The sequence below is a fragment of the Gymnoscopelus braueri genome (genome assembly GCF_963280865.1).
Source record: "Gymnoscopelus braueri genome assembly, chromosome: 17".
NCBI classification, from domain to species: Eukaryota; Metazoa; Chordata; class Actinopteri; order Myctophiformes; family Myctophidae; genus Gymnoscopelus; species Gymnoscopelus braueri.
Genome location: NC_137617.1, coordinates 15,424,492 through 15,440,307, shown reverse-complemented (window position 1 = coordinate 15,440,307; position 15,816 = coordinate 15,424,492). Strand labels below are relative to the sequence as shown.

General features: G+C 38.9%; 1 protein-coding gene across 1 annotated transcript in view; it reads left to right on the top strand.

The window, feature by feature from the left end:
- The window catches only part of LOC308104997 (regulator of G-protein signaling 7-like), a gene marked incomplete at its 3' end in the record, with an annotated part of 124,719 nt that extends 115,499 nt beyond the window's left edge, over positions 1 to 9,220 (top strand). Inside the window, exons 16-17 of the mRNA XM_080455632.1 lie at positions 1,720 to 1,906; positions 9,101 to 9,220. Coding sequence (XP_080311758.1) covers positions 1,720 to 1,906; positions 9,101 to 9,220 — 307 coding nt within the window. The remainder of the gene's footprint in view (positions 1 to 1,719; positions 1,907 to 9,100) is intronic.
- Between the last annotated feature and the right edge of the window lie 6,596 nt (positions 9,221 to 15,816).

Here is a 15,816-nt window from a genome sequence, read left to right as displayed (position 1 = left end):
AAATATTGAACCAATGAAAAGTATTAAAAAGCTTCTGACAAAAGCAGCTAACTCATGGGGTGGAGTTAGCTGGTTTTGCTGACTCCAGGCTCCACCCTCTTTTGACCTCCAACCTCATTGTGAGCTTTGAGGTCCATTCAGCTGTTCTCATCAGTGATGAACAAAACCTCCTAACTCCACCTTTTGTTTAGTTTTTGTCATTTCCTGAACATTTTGGGGTTGGAGTTAGCTGGTTTCTGACGGACAGCAGAGATATCGTCTCTGTCGGGTGGAAACCTGTCCAAAACAGTTACTTTTCAGGATTCAAATTCAAAAGTAGCAAAAGTAGGAGATCCACAAGCGCCACGTTTCGGATCTGCTACTTTTGATACTTTGATAGAATATGGAGATAGGAGGTTTCTGCCCGACAGCAACGATATTATTAATACAATCTTAGCGTTGACCAATTATTTGAGCTCCCGCTTGCAACCTGTCCCCGGCCCACACATTGGGAAAGGCTGCCGCACTGTATGAAACGGTGAGATAATTACTAATTACAAGGTTGAAATGGACTAATGTGGGCTGGAACATCAACAAACGCCTCCATTTTGACACGGGTGCTGCTGCTGCGTTTCTGTGAATCAGTTACGCTGTGCCTGGCAGGCAGCAGGTGCTTTGTAATTAGACCAGACAGCTTGAAGGGAATTAATGAAGACGAAATGAAATAAACACGGAACTAAAACTTCATTATTGTATATATGTGCCCATTTTGTATGTGCCCACTCAACACACGCACTGACAGTATGCTCCTGAGACGCTAAAAAAAACATTCTGTCACTAGAAAGGTACATAGTGAGGTTATTCACTGGACCTCAAGAATGTGGAGCATCGTCCAAGTGATATTCTGATAGTCATACTGTGCAACTTTTTCCAATGAAACGACATTTGACAACTTTCTAGTATTTTAGTCACCGGTGTCTGTCTCTGACACTAACACACACTGTTTCTGAAAATGTTGTTAAAATAGATACAAAAAATATTTGTTTTGAAATGGTACTGTTTATCCGTGTTGTTGTTTAGAGCTGAATTCTGGAAATCACAGTTCCAACAGACAGCAGAGCTACCAGATGTCGACTGTAGACTTTAAATAAATGATACTTTTGAGAGGTTTATTAACCAAGTGAACCATAGCATCTGGTATTCTGGGGGGAATGTAGCATTGCGACCTCGTAGATCTGCAATTTTCGGTGAAGAGATTTGGTATAGATTGAAAAGGGGGTATAAGGTTCCTGGTTTGATCCCCGGCTCCCCCTTACTATTTGTCAAAGTGTCCTTGAGCAAGACAGACAGTGAACCCTTAACTGCTCCCCGGGAGCAGGATGAAGGCTTTGCATGGTTTCCTCCACCATGGTGTGTGAATGGGTGAATATAATGTGTGAGACGTTTCACTTAGTTTAGTTTAAAGGTTCTGAAATTAATCACTTGAACCCCAGTGTCCATATTTTGGGGGGAAGATTAGCCAAAAATAGCAGATCTACAAATGGCTTGTAGATCTGCTATTTTTGGCGAACAGATTTAGGTGTAGACGGAAAAAGTGGTCAAAGTGCAGTTGTAACTCAAGTTCAGTTCTCTAAGACGACAGGGGTTTAAGTGGTTAAAATACAAATAAAACATCATTAGGACCCAATTCAACATAGTTTTTTGCTAGTTCAACTTATTGGATCTAACTTTCCCACGTAGGTTCTGGTTGGCGGTGCAGGAGGTAAAGAAGCGGCCCATACGGGAGGTGCCCACACAGGTGCAGGAGATCTGGAAGGAGTTCCTGGTTCCAGGAGCGCCCAGTGCCATCAACGTGGACTCCAAGAGCTACGCCAAGACCGCACAGAATGTCAAGGACCCCGGGCGGTACGCCTTCGAAGACGCACAGGTGAGGCTGCCGTCAGTCTTGTTAAAGGAATACTTCACCCCAAAAAAAACTCTTGTTGCATTCCTGAGCTAATAATACAATATTTGACCGATTAAAGTTAATAGGAGACCGATATTAACAAGAGCAAAACCATTAGGCTCATCAGTGTTACACACTGTGACAGTTGTTTTGGAGTTTATATTATTCTTTTATATAGTTATGCATTGGTCTTCTACCGCAGCGGACACCGCAAATATTGAATTATTGTCTCAGGAATGCGACAAAAAGCAAAAAATCTCCATGAAATCAAGGTCATTTTATGGGTGCAGTATTCCTTTATTGTGTGGTTATGTTTAATGGAGTGTGTGGTTATGTTTAATGGAGAGAAGAAAAATAACTATTTTGAAAAACATAGTTCAAATAGCCGATCTATTAAGCTCACAACATGTCGATGTAGATCGGCTATTTTCATTATTCTAAAATGTTGCCTAAAACGTTTAGGCATAAGGGGTAATGTGTGTCAGCTCCCAGCAGAATCATTTATTGACAACGTTTCAACCACAACTCAGAGCGTCTCCGGTTGTGGTCGAAGCGTTGTCAATAAGTTGACACACAGTATGCAGACCAGTGGTGGAAAAAGCACTCAAATGTGTTTGTTTTAATGTTTGTAATAATAATCAAAATCTACAAAGTAAATTGTAACTAAACTTTTCAAATAATTTTAATGGAGTAAAAGTATAATATTTGCCTCTGAGATGTAGTGGAGTAGAAGTAAAAGTACTGAAAATTGGACATGCCCCAGTAAAGTAAAAAATACCTCCAAATTGTACTTAAGTACAGTACTTGAGTAAATGTACTTAGTTACTTTACACCACTGCCTACCGATGATGTCACTGGTAGGCAGGTTTCTGAACTGTCCACAGCCCTCCTCTGAGACACAGAGAGAGTTGACAGAAATGGTGTCATCTACCATGAACATGGGTGAGGACAAATTATATGAAGATAGGTTGAAAATAGATGACGTGCTCCTTTAAGCCTTATTTTATTCTTATTCTTATTCTCTGTGGGTAGAACACTATTAAATTAAACTGTTGGCTGCTGGATAAATATTGGAAAGTGCATTGAGCCATACACACAGTATTATGTCAAATGCACTCAAGCACTGTGTAGATTTGTTTCTGAATTCTTTTAGGAAGAAGTGGTTGAAATAGATGTACCAGACAGTAGGAGCTGAAAGAGACAGGGTGGCTTCCAGACTCATTTAGAATGCACAACATGGAGACAATTTAATCTTTTTGTCATTGCATTAATTTTCCTCAGGATATTGCAGTGTAGTGGCTTTGAAGAGTTTGAACTCAAAATAACACAGTGTCTTTTTTGGGGGATCGGTTTCTGTCACTGCAGCTGGGCTCCATTTGAGTACCACTTAAACCCTCTATTCTTCTGACAAATTGCAAACACAGCAGATCTACAAGCTCACAACACGTCACATCGTGACACGTAGTGAGCTTGTAGATCTGCTATTTCTTAAATAATAATTGAAAACTAATTTGATTTGATTTGGACACATTTAGCTAATTTGCCCAAAATAGGTTAACTATGGAGTTACATTTGTGTCTTTATTAACCAAACAAAAGAAAAACATCTGAGAGAGAAAAAATATAAACAGAGCAAAGAATAGTTTTAAATGAAAACGAATTAAAACAGCAAGCAAAAAATAATAATTTGTAAGCAAAGGAAATTATATAAACAGAACAAAAACATATTTTTAATTAAAACAAATTAAAAACGCAATAAAAAATATATATTTGCAAGCAAAAAAATATGAGATTTGAAAGAAAATAAAAAATAATTGAGAACAAAACTTAAAATTCAAGAGTAAAAAAATAAGGAAAAACTGTTTAAACTACATAAAACAAAATACTTAGTAAAATGTTTGGGTAATAAAATGTGTTGTGCTAAATAAAATGTTTTTAATGTTTTTTTTCCTCATTTGCGAATGAAAGTTATTTTTTTCTGATTGCAAAATGCCTTCTCTCTCAAAACCTATGTCTTTGGTCTCGATTTTTTTTTTCTCTCTCTTGGATTTTTTGTGTGAGGGGTTAAAGTTCAGAAGGCGGGTCCTACGCTGATAGATGTAAGACACCTCTCCATTGGTCACTTGGAGTCTGAGTGACAGCTCCCCCCCTTCCTTATGTAGTTTGTTGAACGCAGGGATGGAGGTGTGTTACGGCCAGCATGGTTTTTTTTTTGATTGATTATTAGCAGTTTGCAAAAAAAACAAAAAAACATGAAAGTTTAATGCAAGGTCAGCTAAGAGTATTTAAAAACCAAGAAAGATAACTTGTTTCCATTGGGGTCCTTTGTACTCAATTCATAGAGACATTTAATGACAGACAGATTTACACTACTATGCAAAACATCATAAAAACAAAAGCAAAAAAAACATGTACAGTAAACAGTTTGAGTAAACAAATTGATGGAATACTTTATTAACAGTAGGATACAGAGGTACAATTGTACAATGATTGTTATAAGGATAACACAAAAAGGCTTGTTTCCATTGTGGTCCTCTGGGACTGAGGTCAGAGCTCCATCCCAGCTCTGGGCGCTACACTATTTGTTACAATATATTGAGCATTTTAGGCTATTAGCAATTCAGATGATTCCCTAATGTTAGGTTTCTGTTCTACAGTTTGTGATCTGTATTTGAAATTGTTGTATTGTTATTGTTACTGTTATAGTAGGCCAGTGGTTCCCAAACTTCGGGATCGGGACCCTCAGAGGGGGTCCCCAGATTAGCTTAATGGGCAACATTGTTTTGGGCAACAGTAAACAAACCAACCTATACAGTATAAGTGTATACAGGGTAACACATTTGTTTCTAAAGTGACAATTTAATGACTTTTAAGACCTTTTTAAGGCATTGTGCGCTTGTAGTTCGGCTATTTTCACAATATTTATCTGTGGAACCGAGTCAAACTAAATCTAATGCCTACAATTTCAAGTGCTTGTCAGGGTGGGTGGTCCCCAGTTCAAGTATGATTATTTTGGGGGGTCCCCAGTTCAAATATGATTATTTTAGGGATTCACAGCCTGAAACGTTTGGGAACCCTTGAAGTTATAAAATAAAGCTACATTTATTTTATGTTATATTCTTTATTCTAATTAAGGCAAGGCTGAAGTGACTGGCCTACTGGCCAGGCCCATTCCAGATAGACTGCCTTGGAAACGTTTAGTCTGATAGTGTGCTTACGTTATGATCCATCATCCAAGGCTTGAGGGTTCGAATCCACTGCGGGTCACTTCTTTATGATAGGTTAGTTAGTGTCAGGTAGGTATAGTAGTGTAAGGTATAGTTTTCTGTGAGGCTATGGAATTACACTGGCAGCATCACAAGAGCAGAGGTGAGGGACCCACATACCCATCAAGAGACTACTGACTCACTCACTGAAACTCATACCCTAGGGAAACCTGGTGGTAGACTTGGGTTGGATTTAGTTTGCCCCATTGAATTAAAAAGGTAATAGTACAGATTATTTAGGACTGTAGCTTTAAATGCCACATGCATATTTTCAACCTGCCAACCTTAAATCCTAACAAATGCAGTTCTAACTTAGTATGCAGAAGCATTTTTTGTTTTTGCATTCTCATCCAGCATTTCAGTATACACAGACAAGGCCTAAGTTGAGCAGAAATCTATTTATCCAACATTGACTTTCCTATAATTAGCATAAACTGCATTTGAAGGTCAAATTAACAGATATAGCAATTCACATTTCACAATGTATTCATACAACTACATTTTCAGTGAATTGTTTATTAAAAGACATTTTAACCAAAATGTGGGCTATATCGTATGCCATCGTATGCTAACCCTAACATCGACAATTAACACCGATTTACAAATGGTCTGAGTTTATATTATATTTCCCCAAATCCATCTGTGTGAATGTGGTAGAAGCTGTTGTAGAACTTGTTACTTGGGTTCACATAAACTTTAAACACTGTGACACACTTGCCATTTGTAGAGCAATTGTAGAGCAGATTTGAAAGAAGAAAAACATTTTAAACAGTTACACTGCCAGTGCCCTTAAAAGGTGCAATCATTTCAAACGTTAGGGAGGGTAAGTGATTTTCTTTTGTTAAAATAAGTGTTAAATAGCTCTAAATTCTGATAGTACTCATTGCTATAGAGTGTTTAGTAACATCTCTCCGGCTCTCTAACAGAAAATGCATGCTCAGGTTGGGATGCCAATTTTATCCAATCAGGATAGAGACCTCCAGTCAAGATACAGAAGTGAAATTGGAAGTGATGACACAAATAAATGAGCAGACAAAATTGGACCTGAAACACTTTTAAAATGGTTAAAGTAAGAGGTTCATAATCTGCCAAGTTTTCCTTTAAGTTTGTATCCTTAACACGAGTAAAAAAAGCTTGCACCGTTAATGTCCGAAAGCAAGTTGGTCTTAAAAGACTCGTAATCTTCAAGGTGGGCTGTTGGAAGTGTTACAAGCACTAACAATGGGATAACAAACAGTGTGGCCTGGCCTGCGGACTAGACAGTTGTGGTCAACTATTTTGAATTTCTTTCTCTCCGACTCCAGCAAATGCCTGTGTCCCTGCCCAGTCAGCCACTGCATCACCATGGGCACAGAGGGTCTCTCTCCTTCAGCCGCATCTTCTGGTTGTACATCTTAGAAAGGACAAAAGATCAACATCTGAAGTAACAAGTTTCAAAGCTTAAAAAAATATACCAATAAACGTAAAGAGAGCAATTATGTTAAACTCATTCACAAGAATCACCAATAAAATACACAGCGGACCAAATATGATTATGAACGGAAACTGTATTATTTGTCTGACAGTCCGATATCCAGATAATGAAATTGTGTTGTGCTACTGACAAGATACACTACGATCACTTGAGAACATTGCTTGCCCTGTACCCGGTTAGTTAGTGGCCCCACTTCTTCTCTTTATGAAAACAAACAAGAGCTTGCACAAAAACAAATTTCACCCCCTGTTTTACACCTGTAAACCTGTGATTTGACAATAAAGATGATTGTGACAAAGATTATTCTGATTCTAAAATCGGTTAAAATCTGGGTATATTATGTGCTGTATGAGTGTAGGACAGGGTTTCTCAAAGTGGGTGCCGCAAGGGGTGCCGCAAAATACTTTGATAATGTTTGGAATGTATCAATATCACTTCAGTTTAACACTTAGAACCGCTACACTTAATAAAACGGACTAGAGGTGCACTGTACTAGGCTTACGAATGCTTAAGTCAGGGGTCTGAGGGTCCGTCACCGTAACCCCAAGGGGGCCCTCAGAGTTACCACGGGGGGCTACCAAATTCATGTTTTTTTTTTACATTAACCACTTGAACCCTAGCATCCCTGCCTACACTGAAGAGAACTTTGGCCAAAAATAGCAGATCTACAAGCTCACAGCACCTCACACTGCAAGCTTGTAGATCTGCTATTTTTGGGAACGTTGTTTGGTGTAGAGGGAAAAAAGAACAGACCAAGTACAGAGAAATGTACTGGGAAGTGCCGGAGTGGAATGTTGTTGTTGGCCGGGAGGGGAAAGTTGTCAAGCTGTCACTCAGACTCCGAGTGACCAATGGAGAGGTGTCTTACATCTATCAGCGTAGGACCCGCCTTCTGAACTTTAACCCCTCACACAAAAAAATCTAAGAGAGAGAAAAAAAAATCGAGACCAAAGACATAGGTTTTGAGAGAGAAGGCATTTTGCAATCAGAAAAAAACTACTTTCATTCGCAAATGAGAAAAAAATAAATTAAAAACGTTTTATGTAGTTTAAACAGTTTTTCCTTATTTTTTTACTCTTAAATTTTAAAAGTTTTGTTCTCAATTCTTTTTTCTTTTCTTTCAAATCTTATATTTTTTTACTTGCAAATATATATTTTTTTATTGCGTTTTTAATTTGTTTTAATTAAAAATATTTTTTTGTTCTGTATATATAATATGTTTTAATTCGTTTTCTTTCAAAACTATTCTTTGCTCTGTTTATATTTTTTCTCTCTCAAATGTTTTTCTTTTGTTTGGTTAATAAAGACACAAATGTAACTCCATATTAACTCTTTGACTGCCAGAGTATTTTCATAAAGTACTCCCCCAGTGCCAGGAATTTTCGTGTTTTTTTATTTTTATATTTTGAATTTTTCTCATGAAAATAATTTAAGGACACATAATGTAAAGACCCAGCACAAATCCGCCACTAGAGCGCAGCACATGACAGCTTGATCCATGTCGTTGGGTCTCTCTCACCCTTCTTCATAGATTAGACAAGGAAAAACATGAAAACGGATGTGACGTCCCCCCCATTGTTTTGATCGGCGAAAATTACGTTGTGATATACGACGGCGATGACTGATCGTCACCCAGACCATAGATTATAGAAGAGAACCGTTCCGTTTGTCCGTTATACCGTGTGAAAACCCGTTTATTTACCTATTTTGGACGAAAATGACTGGGGAAAAGAATCAAAAACCGGAAACGGAATCCAGGTCATGGAACCGGATGCAGATGTCCGTGAAGTAAGTGGAACTCGAGAATAACATTGAATATTAAGCAGCATAGCGCAATCAGAGATTAAACAATGAACGCGCGTCCAGCGCGTCGAGCGCGGCGACGGCCAACTGGACAAAGTAGCACTTGACGCGTTATCGCGTCGTCCGCAGTCAAAGAGTTAACAGACGTTTTCAATAAAATGGTCAAATTGGGATTCTATGAATCATAAATATCAAACATATCAGACGGTCTACATTTCCCAAAAGAAAATCCATGTATTGAATTCATCTCTGAAGCAGTGATAAAACATATCTTTGGTCGTGATGACCAGAGAAGGCTGTATCAAAGCCCTCAGAAAACCCAACCCCTGCAGTGCATTCAGACATTGTTGTGGAGCTGCTCGGATGAATGGAGCCTTTTACTTTAACCCATTAAGACCGGGAAAGCATCTGTCTTTTTAGATTTTAACCATTATCTTATACTTTGGCTATTCAAAAATAGCAGATCTACACGGTCACGGTCTTAATGGGTTAATATGGAACAGGGTGCGCAGCAAAAAAAACGACAACGTTTTGATGTCAGATTGCATCCGCGTCAGGGCTATTCAGACATTGTGTCTGTAGTACACGATGTGGCGTTAGTTTACTATTCTCTCTTTGTCCTCCCCCTCAACAGGAGCACATCTACAAGCTGATGAAAAGTGACTCGTACAGTCGCTTCATCCGATCCAGCACCTATCAGGAGCTACTGACGGCCAAGAAGAAGGTAAAGACCAAGAAGGAGACCATGGTCTGACCGCAGAAACGTTTACAGATCAGTGGTTCTCAGACTTTTTTGAATTTCAAGGACCCCCATGTAAGGGTCCCTTTGGAACCCCTTCAAGGAATCCTAAGGGGTCCCTGCCTGGACCACCGCTACGTATAAAATGGTTCCATCCAATGGAAGGGAACCGTGAAGAGAGAAGCCCATAAATGTATAGCTAGCTAGCAAAGCTAACGGCTGACCACTGTATGTACTGTATATATTCTACTAATATTGTTTAATTATACAGTAAAAGTATGATCTAAGCTACAGGACATTTAGGCTTCATCATTTTACCCCAAAATACCGTTCTGAGGCACAACTACTGTTTGAGTAGATCCCTACACACAATGCCCACTACCCCACCAATCCAGTCAAACCCAGATCCTTTTCCTATCACATAATTATGGGAATTGTATTCATTTGTTTATTTTTAAGTTATCTGAGCCTTTATAGGTACAGTGGAGAAAGTAAGGGAAGTGCGTAAATGGTCCGGCTGGCCGGGAATCGAACCTGGGACTCGCTTTCAGGCATTTAGAGCATGGGCTCTAATGGCTACCGGGTCGCCCCAATTAAGGCAAATTATAAGTAAATGCTTATTTCATGTACAGTAGCTCTAGCAAAACGAGTGGAAAGAAGCTGCTAGTTTGTAATGGCTGGGTGGGTGGTGGGGTGTTATTAGCCTGCGTGTTGGGTCACATTTATGTCTCATTGGATGGGAATTGAATTAGTGCCTGTGCATCAGACTGTTTAGCCAGCCAGTGGCTGATTAACTTTAAACCAAGCTGCCGCTTTGTGTGTTTCTCCCAGGAGACATGGAGCTTTGGACAAATATTAAATCAGTACCTTACGTTTAGTGTTCAATATCTATAAACTGTAGGGGAGCAAGATCAAAGAAAAGGTCTTCTTACTTTGGCAAACACTGACTTAACGTTCTCATTTTGTGCTATCCCATCACTTTGCAAGAATAACTGTTACTTATTGGTTCACTTTCACTCTTTTGAACTCTTATTATCTTGCTGCTTTATAATCAATTCATACAATATCAGAAAGAGGTTTTGTGTTTCCTTTGCTTTCATTTCCTTTGGGCTATGTGTTCATTTCTTGTGCATGATTGACTTTTTTTTTTTTTTTTTTTTTATTCCCCCTCCGCCTCAGCATCCTTCCCTTTGTTTGCATCTTTCAAGCAAGTCGTTTTCTGTTTGGCCGGCTTTGTCCTTCTTGTTCGGTTTTCTTGGTTGTTTCTTTTGTATGTTTGTGTGTTCTTTTGTTTGTCTGTTTTGTTTTTTACTAAGTTTTTAAGTGTGGAAGTACTGAGGAGCACAGAACCTCTTTCGAAACATCCTCTCATAACATGGTAAGTGGGACAGTAGCACAGAGTGATGTACTGTAAACACACTTTAAAAAAATAAAACCTTGCAGCTGCTGAGTCATCTGGAGACCTGAAACAGCTACACATTCAGGATAATGGGGTGGATGAACTGGTTTGCTTTCCCACAGCTCTTTACTTTTCGTCTTTTGAACATCTTTAGTCGTGCAGTCAAACTGTGTTCGGCTTTTTTTTATTATCATGATTTCAGTGCGTGGGTCCGTTTTAGAAAATGCCACTACTAAATGTAGGTGTTATTCAATTGCATAACAAAAAAACTGTTTAATACATAACAAGTATTTGCCCTTAAACCCAAGCACGACAGCAACACAGGTGACACAATGTCAAGATTAGAAATGAATGACTGAGAACTAAATGAATGAAACAGAAAAACAGAAACGGAATGTCCTGAGGAAGAGAACGGTGCAACAAAAATAAATCCAAGAGACGCTTCATGCTCCTGTTGAGAAAGGAACTCATATTATAATAATATTCACACACACATAAGACTAACCTGCCCCGTGGCAAAGGTAAAAACACATACAGTCATAAATCTTACCCCTATTAACATCCATATATTATGATGACAAAACACTTTCATTAATTTGGCTTGGCCTTAACCTTTAACAACAGTAGCAAACAAAGACGGTTACATTTCACACACGACACTCTTGTAAAACGCTGTTTCTCAAAATTTTTCACGTGAAGGACCCCCACATTTATTTGGCCATGTATTTTGGCCACGGACCCCCACCTGAAAAGAGTTTGTGCCAGATAGATACCCCCATAAGAGAACATTTGCGTTTTTCAATTATTATTTTTTTATATAGCAGATCTACAAGCTCACAATGTGTCACATCACATGGAACGATGTACAAAAACGAATTTCACCCACTTTTTTACCTTGTAAACCTGTGATGTGACAATAAAACTGATTCTGATTCTGACATCACGGCATGTTGTGAGCTTGATAGCCTGAAGTATAAAATAGGGTTAAAGTGGTTAAGCTGATTTGATGGGGACCCCCTGGAACCGCCTCAAGGATCCCTGGTGGTCCCCAGACCCCACTTTGAGAACCCCTTCTGTAAAGGCCCAGAACTCACTATTTCAACACAAAAATTCTAATGTTATTTTCCTCTAAATGTCACTCTTTCATCATGCCAGTTACCTCATCCTCACTGTTATTTCCTCTATTTCTTCTCTCCACAGAAAAGTAAAAACTTGTTCTGAGGGCTACTGAGTTCAGGTAAGAATGGATTGACTTACATTCTAATGAACTATTTATTATCATGTTGCTGTCGGGTGGAAACCTTCTTTGTCCAAAACCATTTATTTTCAGGAATTTTTGGAAAAAACAACCTGTGTTCCAATACATCCAACGTAGTGATTATTTGGTCACAAGCTCTTGTTTCATTGATTCAATATTTATAAAACCCACAGTCAGACTTATTATTATTCAAATGTTTTTATTGATTTTTCAAGACACATACACGTAACAACATATAACAAACTACAAAACACCACAGACACTAGTACACAATATCAAATGAAACAAATATTCATATCAACCATTAATCAATTGACCGAAAATGCAAGGACATTTTAGTGCAATATATTTTCATGACAAACGGTATTAATACCACAAAAATTACAGTCAATAAGAGAGTGAAAAAAAAGGAAATAAAGATGAAAGAAAAATCAGTAAAACAGCAAAATCAAATAACTGGGAAGAAAGGGGGAAGGGAGGGGGGGGGGAAGAAAGGCAAGTGGCTATACTACAATGGCTATATTGCAACAGTAGAATACACCTCCTCAAAATATGACAGGAACGGTTGCCAGACTCTAGTATACTTCTGAGTGGAGCCTCTGATCGTATATTTAAGCTGTTCAAGTTTTAAATGTGACATAACATCCGCCACCCAGTGTTTGTGGGATGGCGGAGCCTCTTTTTTCCAACTGAACAATATCAGTCGTCTACCAAGTAAAGAGGAGAAGGCTATAGCTTCAGCTTGGTGATTCGCTATTGGTGTTCCCTGTGGGAGAACACCAAACAATGCAGTCACTGGATTGGGGTCTATAGTTGCCCTACACATATATGAAAACGTACTAAATACCTCCGTCCAGAATGTAGTCAGTCTAGGGCACGACCAGAACATGTGGCTAAGGGTAGCTGGGTCCTGATTACACCTAACACAAGCTGGATCTAAATTGGGATAGAAAGTAGCTAGTCTACTTGGGGATAGATGCAACCTGTGTAAAACCTTGAATTGTATCAACCCATGTCTTATGCAAATTGAAGATGAATGTACCAGTGAAACTGCCGACTGCCAAATTGAGACGGGCAGATCCATCCCTAGCTCTTCCTCCCAAGCCCTAAACCCACAGTCAGACTTAACCACTTAATTCACTTTAAAAAAAAAAGTCGAACTACAAGCTTGTGAGCTTGTAGATTTAGTTTGCACTCTTGTACGGCGAAGTGGGGTATTAATAAGAAAATAAAAGTTGAAATATGGAGTGGTTTCTGCTCGACAGCAACGATACGTTTAGTATAGCCATTAACGCCGAGAAAGCATCTGTGTCATTTTAGATTTTTTTTGCGTTGACTATTCAAAAATAGCAGATATACAAGCTCACAGCGCTTCACTTTGTGCTGCGCTGCAAGCTTGTACATCTGCTATTTTTGAACTTTTTTGAAAATTCTTGAAAGAACAACTGCATTTGTAGAATCGGCCTCGGGTCTTAATGGGTTAACTGACGCCATCCTATGTCTTCCACCAGGGGACAGCACTTCAATGGAACAAGCCAGTACTGTGTAATCAACACACACCATTCTGTATGAACTATTACCAGTGGAGATGGGACCGTGCCATGTGTATATAGTCATGTACAGTCCACTGTCTGGCCCCAAAGAGCAGCACACACACACAGCACACACTGGCACATACACACACACACACACACACACACACACACACACACACACACACACACACACACACACACACACACACACACACACACACGCACAACACAACACACACACACACTCACAACAGACCTGGTGTTGCATGTCCAACCAAACCGCAGATGTCATCTTATGAATATTTTTGTTCCAGTCTCTTTCCATCCTCTGTATGCACGCGCGCGCGTGTGCGTGTGTGTGTGTGTGTGTGTGTGTGTGCGTGTGTTTGTGCGTGTGCGTGACCACAAGCACATGCATGTTTGTAGCGTGTATGTATGTGGTAAAAAAGTATTTTAAATGTTTTCAGACGCCGGACTAAAAGAAAATGCTATCGAGGGAAAGGTTACATGTTCATTGTTTCCAACACAATTTGGTACGCACGCACGCGCGTGTGTGTATGTGTGAGACATCAAAAGCTGGGGAAATTGTGTCAAATAAATAATGTACAGTTGAAAATATATGCTAATGTGTAAAAGTACAGTATATGGCGATTATAGCCTCCAATCAAGGATCGGAAATTGAAAATGTCACCTAGTAACTTATTGCATTATACATCACTATTGACTGCCGCACAATGTAAACATTGCTAGTGTCTGAGATAGACAGAGTTTGGAAATGTTTGTCTTAGTTCCATTGTAAGTCAGTGGTTAAAAAATTACCATGCCCTAGACTGGCTGTCTAACTTGCAGACAATGTATAAAGTAAATAAAGATAATGAATAAGATCAAAAGTATAATTAAGTAGTAATCATGCGTGTAGCATTTAAATCTCCAAAACCATCTTCTGAGCCCCAGGATGATCCCAAACCTCCAGAAATATTGATACAGGTAAATGCCCAGATCTTGATTTTTTTCCCTTTTTTTTCTTGTGACACCAGCATTGTAATAATTACAGTAGGCACAACTACATCAAGCATCGGCCAAACTCTGTCTACCAAGGACTCTGGTTAGACTCTGTCACTAGATAATGTTGTCGTCACCGTAATGTCTACACTGTTTTCATTTGCCTTTTTATTGCACTGTTGTGTGCAGAATTTGCCACAGCCACTGTACTTACTGTATCACAGCAATCCTGGATCAATTCTTACCAGAAAAAAAGCAACAACGATCAGATGCATTAAAGGGATGCCTTGACCTTTTGGAGTTTTAAGTTTGTTTTTTCTCTTTCAGCCTCTCATAACACCCTCAAATAGTTTATTTACTATTTTTTCAATATTGTGTGGAGTGAAGCTCCTGCACACAGTCTCGAATCATAGCTCTGATGAAGATGTGGTGACCGAAACATCGGCAATAGCGATTTTGCGAGAAGACGGTGTGTGCGGTGAGTTTCACTCCATACAATATTGATTTCATTTCACCCAGCGACTGCGCTGTAGACTGTGTTAGGCGTGCAAACATTGCAGACTGACACTAATCATTAAACCATTACCTTTCAAGCTGAAGATGTCCCAGTAGTGACAAATTATTAATCTATGCACTTCACCCACCCCTGTGTTTGAAATAAACTCCACATCCCACTGAAGAGCCAACTCCATCACAGAACAAAGCACAGAGTACTGTGAGTTATCTCCGTTATAAACAAATGCAGTCTGTGCTCTAAGAAGAAGAGCATTTAATAATCATATTTGAAGATTTTCAAATTGCATTGTTGTGAGTCACGATATAAAGACTTCCTATGGAAGGGATTAGCATTTTTCTTTTCTTTACCCTTTTTAACAAGGTTGATGTAGGCCTATGCAACAATGATGCATTTTGATGCATTACATTTGAAATGACCATGAATGCATTTAGCAAAAATGTAAAACTAATAAAAAGTAGGCTACATTTTAGATATGAGAGCAAACATGGAGTTTATATTGGAGTTGTAAATTCCAATATAAAGGTTAGGTAACTGAATATGACTGATATATAGCACAAATATAGCACATGTGTGCCCTCTGCTGCTCATTTGAGGATATTACATATCTTAGAGAGTCAGTCTACTGCTCTATTATCTAATCACTTAAATCCTATGTACTTTGTTGACAGAGGTCCCCCAGGGGTCTGTACTTGGTTCCCTCATTTCTTATCTCTACAACCAAATCTCTTCGCAGAAAACAGCTGATCTACAAGCTCACAGCATTTCACAGTAGTTCGCCTATTATGACATGGCCAGAATAGGGACGCCAGGATTCATGATGTTTAGCAAAAATAATGTCCCCATTCAGCTATGGTTCCCATTATACATTATATTTACTACATTTTACCATTTAATTTTGAT